General features: G+C 44.4%; 1 protein-coding gene across 1 annotated transcript; it reads right to left on the reverse strand.

Annotated features, from left to right (window-relative positions):
- Window positions 1–420: 420 nt before the first annotated feature.
- On the reverse strand, window positions 421–4,126 carry id4 (inhibitor of DNA binding 4). Its single transcript, XM_032558765.1, has 3 exons — window positions 3,374–4,126; window positions 2,736–2,802; window positions 421–1,792 (listed from the first exon to the last, which is right to left on the reverse strand). Exons 1-2 carry the CDS (start codon window positions 3,800–3,802, stop codon window positions 2,755–2,757), a joined length of 477 nt encoding a protein of 158 aa, XP_032414656.1. The 5' UTR covers window positions 3,803–4,126; the 3' UTR covers window positions 421–1,792; window positions 2,736–2,754.
- Between the last annotated feature and the right edge of the window lie 1,014 nt (window positions 4,127–5,140).

A 5,140-nucleotide genomic window follows, 5' to 3' on the forward strand; every position in this document is an offset into this window, starting at 1 on the left:
TTTACTTGGACTTATATATTTCATTCCGTGACGGATTGTTTTTGCTGTTTTTCCATAATAACGTCAGCGTTTGGTATGTGACGGTTACTTTAAGCTAACCACTGTTAGCTTCAAAAAATGGACGTTGAATTGTGTAAACATTCAATATTTAAGTCCTTTTAAAAGAGCGACTCTGAAACCCTGCTGCACCCTCATGCCCAGTTAGCAGAAGCGGCTCTGGGAGCTCAGTAAATGCGGTGCTGTGTAAATCCTAGTGAGAAGGAATTCAAGGAAGGGTCGGAAAACAAAAAGGCTGGATTTCTGGATCCTGTAAAGCAAGTTTCAAAGATCACATTAGAGCAACATGTTGACCTAAGGACTTTACCCTGCCTTTCTCTCAGTGAACGCCAGATTATAGGACAAAAGCACGACACGACACAGTTCTTCTGGGAAATTTTAATTGTTGCGACAACTCCTCACAAGCCAGTGGTCAAGTCCAACAGTGCAGTAGACCAAAACGTACAAGTGCCCTCTTGCACTGGCAGGAGGGTGGTGAGGTAAATTCAGTGCTGAACGTCATTAAAAGTTAAAAGTTTTTTCCTCCCCTCGTTTAAAGGCCGCCGGCAGAACAATCACCTCAGGTCAACGTAGACACGTCGCCTGTTTGTTAAAGAATTCCACCAATTTATAACCAAAAGCTTAATGATTTCTTCAAGTAAATCATTTACTGCTTAAGGAGAAACTCAAGAGACGGTGAGCTGCGGATTTTTGTTTTGTTTTGTTTTCCTCTTGGAAGTGCTCTTGGGTTTCATTTTAGCATCGGAACAGAATCAAATCAAGACAATAAAAAGATTTGAGGAGAAGAGTCGATGGAGGATGCAGGGGGAGGGGAGATGCCGAATGTGCTTCAGTGCACATTCAGCATCTTTGTGATGAGCCTGACATGCTACATTTCAAACTATTTCAAACACTGCAAAGAGTTTAATGATATCATCATGTGAGGACATAACCGGCAGAGCATAAAACATTCACTAAAAGTGGAAACACAATATTTACAGAACTGCAAACCTCCCCCCCCCCCCCCCCCCCCACAAAACAAAGAAACAAACAAAAAACCCAACGGTTTTCAATAAAAAATATCTTATAATAATTACAATAATCTATTTACTCATATAAGTCCTTCCACATACCTTAATAGAACATTTGTGTCTCTGTATTTACAAGCTTAATTGTCTCGAATCAGAATTGTTCTTCTTTACAATATCAAACATGTTTAAGGTACCAGGGACCGGCGTCCCTTTTCAAAACACAAGTCATCTATTTTAAACAATAGATGTGAGGAACGTGTACAATGATTTTCTTTTTTTTTTTTTTTGTCTTCTTTTCTTTCTTTTCTCGCAGTTTAGTAAAGCTTTGAGCAGGAGTCTCTCGGACACAATTCACAATCCGTCGCTCTGCGAATCGGTTTCTGACAAGGAAAAGAAAGAAAGAACCTCGGAGACGGGAAGTCGACGCTTTCACACGTTAAGAACTTAAAAAAAAAAAAAAAACAGCATGAAAACTAAAAAGAGAGAACTTGAAGGAGATGAGTCCATTTTTTTCCCTTTCTCAGAATCAACATTATGAAGGAAAAAGCTGATGTGAAAAAAAAAAAGAAGATTTTATTCGGGTTTATTTCCTCTCAGCGGGTGTGTGTGTGCGTGTGTGTTTCCCCCCCATCCCTCCCTCTTGTGACACTGTGCCTCCAGTTGGGTGTGTGAGTCCCTGGCGAAGCTTTGCTGACTTTTGGAGCGGCTCTGCGCTGCCTGCACACCTGTGGAGGGGATGAATAGAGGCAGAGGGAAGGGAGGGTGAGCTGCACAACTCCAGACTGACTGGCGCCAACGACAAAACAGAGGCCATGCTTGATCAACAACCCAAAACAAACCAGGTCAAACAGCAACCAGGCTGGCCCGATTCGAACACACACACACACACGTGCACGCACCCCCACACGCACAGGCACTCCGGTCCTACCCAGGTGTGTGTTAAGAAATAAAAACATTTTTTTAAAAAAACACCTCCACAGCTAGAACTGCGAGCTGAGATTGAGAGAAAGAGCGCGCAGAGAAAGTGTGTGTTTGTGTGACAGACAGAGAATGAAAGAGAGGGCGAGCGGAGGCTTTAACCCGCCGTTCTCCTCTGATTGCTACACCGGTGACAGTTATTGCGCAAAGCACAGCTGCCTCTGAGGCTGGTGCCAACTGCATGTTTAACAATTATTATTTTTACCTGACGTCTCCTGGCTTTACTGCTTTACACCATTCACACACACGCACACACACACACACACAGAGCCCACTAATGCTGCTGATTCATTAGGCCTTGGTTTGGATTTGTTTCACTATTATTATTTACAGAATCCCAAAGAAACTAAACTGAACCATTTTAAATATTTTTTTTTATGCACCTCCATTAAAATCTGACAGAGTACGTCGAGGCCTGGAAGGTGTGTTGTAATAACTGTTGTGTATGCAGTCTACATTTCTAGTTGTTTATATGCATTGTATGTGTATTTATTGTCTGCTTCTGTTTATAATGTGTGATTTTCACCCTTGAGTTTATGACAGATTTCCCCTTTAGGGGACCATTAAATATATTCAACTATATTCTATATTTCAAATGATTTGTATAAAACAAACTAAAATCAATTCCCTCAAAAGAAGAACAAAAAACAAAAACAACATTTTGATCTAATATGATTTAAGTCCACTTACCAAATGCAGCATCGATGTCTCAGCGGCATAAAACTGAGTCCTCTGGTTTTTTCACTATTGATGTTCTCTGGGAAAAACAGTGAGGAGGAAAACAAAAAGATAGAAAATGAGGTAAAACAAAGAATGTCTCAGAATAAGAGTTAAAAATAATAATAATAAACAGGCCTAAACCAAGCAAAGCCCTTCATGATATTCAGTTGAATCTGGTATTAACCAGCTATCTGCGCTGTAATAAATTCTCCTCCAGCCTATTGAATGACAAATTGGCCCTATTGTGCGCAGTGGAGTGGACTGCAGGCTGAGGCACTTCACCAATCCCGGGATAAGGTGGGCCTCTGACACGCTGTCATTATCATGCAAATCATAAAAGCCCCGCAATCAAGTGTGCAGTCTTGAGCCCACGTTTTTCTTGTTCTTTTCTTTTTTTAAAATTTGTTTGTGTTTTTTTTTCTGCTCATATTTTTAAGGCTTTCATAACCAGACGCCGTAATTCTTTTTTCTGCTCTCTTCCTGTTTGTTTCTGCAGCGCTGGAAGGACAATGACATCTAACGGTATATGACGCGCTTTGTCTGAGGCTGACGGATCCCCCCCCCACCACCACCACCTCTCCCCCTCCCCACCACGGCCCACAGCTTACCTGGTGGTGGTCGATGTTGAGCACCGTCAGCGGCGTCCTGTTGGGGTTGGAGGCTGCCGGCGGGCAGGTCCGCTGAGGCGGCTGCTTCTGCAGGGAAGGGTGCGTCTCCAGAGCCAGCTGCAGGTCCAGGATGTAGTCTATGACATGCTGGAGGATCTCCACTTTGCTCACTTTCTTGTCCTGCGGAATGGTGGGCACCAGGCGCTTCAGGCGGCTGTAGCAGTCGTTCATGTCGTACTGCAAGCAGAACAGATCCTCCTCTTCCATCCGGCACCGGGCGATGTTCAGGCTCTGCTTCGACAGATAGTGCAGGGAGAGCTGGCTGCTGCTGCCGCCGCCGCTGGAGGAGGAGGAGGAGGATGAAGAAGAAGAGGAGGAGGAGGAGGAGGAGGAGGAGTCCTGGGGGTGGACTGGAGTAACAGCCTTCATCTTAAGTAACCCGACGGCTCTCGCGCGGAGGCAGCGGCGATAATGAAACAATAAGAACCCGAGCAGGAGCCGCTTCTGAACACGGCAGCGACGACAACGAGAAGCTGCAGAAGACCGAGCGCGAAGCGAAACCCAAAAGGCGGAATTCTGGTCTGTCAACACATCCCGCGAAGCCCTCCGGTTCCTCTCACTTCAGCAGGCGCGGAATGAGCGCAGCGAATAGACTTGGTTCATTTATAGAGGAGAGGGGAGGCGCCAAGGCGAGCAGGCTGACAGATCAGGGAGAGGAGCTGGTCAATCACCGGCAGCCCGCTGCCCACCGACCCGACGGCGGAGCCGAGAAAAAGGCGTGTCTCTCTCTCTCTCTCTCTCTCTCTCTCTGTCTCTCTCTCTCTCTCTATGCGCGCGATGCGGTGGGCTGCCTATCCGCTGGAGGTGTGTGTGTGTGTGTGTGTGAGACAGAGAGAGGGAGAAATGGAAAGGGAGACAGAAAACAAACCGATCCGACGGAGGAGAGAGGAGTGCGGCCGCTCCAAGAGCGCAGTACAGATGATAGGATAGAGTGTGAAGGAAAGCGGAGCTTCGTGTGTCTGTCCGGAGGAATCCTGCAGCACAACGGATGCGGTCACACTTTCACACCGATGGGATTCAGATCAGCAGCTTTTTAGTGCCCGGACTTATTGATGCGTAATTACGCACAGCCACGTTCGCATTGATCACTGCGACAATGAAACACCTGCACGACCAGACAGACCGGGTTGGGTCAAGTTAGCAAATGACTGAAAAGACAAAAAATGACAACAAAAAGAGTAAAATAAACGCTACATTTGCGGCTTGCTTTGGAAAACGTTATCTCGAGTTTCTTAACGGTAAAGTTTTCGGTTATCATAGTTCCAGATTTACACCATTTTACTCAGGTATTTCATTCTGATGAATTTTATTTTTTTTTTTGCATGTTTTTTTTTTTAACTTTATTTTTTTTTATTTTTTACAACACATGTTGAAGGTTACATTCTTCCGTCTCTTACTGACATTTGTCATCTGCATTACAACTTGGCAACAGGAGATGAGACAGTAGGTGTTCTTAACAAATGTAATAATGATTACAAAACAACAAAACAAAATCAACAGACAGATAACAGCAAAATAAAAAAAATACAAAACATACGATTAAATCCTCCCTGAGTTAAAGTGGTTCCCACCATGGTATTTTAGACCGACCCAAGAGAACATACAAGTGCAAAAGGGCAATCCTGTTATTGTGTCACTGAAATAATAACGGTATGACAGAGCTCCACCTTATATTAACAACTGTTTTTTGAAGCCTTAAGGAATATG

The sequence above is a fragment of the Xiphophorus hellerii genome, chromosome 3, assembly GCF_003331165.1.
Source record: "Xiphophorus hellerii strain 12219 chromosome 3, Xiphophorus_hellerii-4.1, whole genome shotgun sequence".
NCBI classification, from domain to species: Eukaryota; Metazoa; Chordata; class Actinopteri; order Cyprinodontiformes; family Poeciliidae; genus Xiphophorus; species Xiphophorus hellerii.

Bases quoted from the DNA above. Each gene is read 5' to 3' on its own strand.
- id4 (XM_032558765.1), bottom strand. From the start codon at position 3,802: ATGAAGGCTGTTACTCCAGTCCACCCCCAGGACTCCTCCTCCTCCTCC. The intron at 2,803-3,373 runs GTAAGCTGTGGG...TGTTTTTCCCAG, and splicing joins TCAACATCGACCACCACCAG to AGAACATCAATAGTGAAAAA.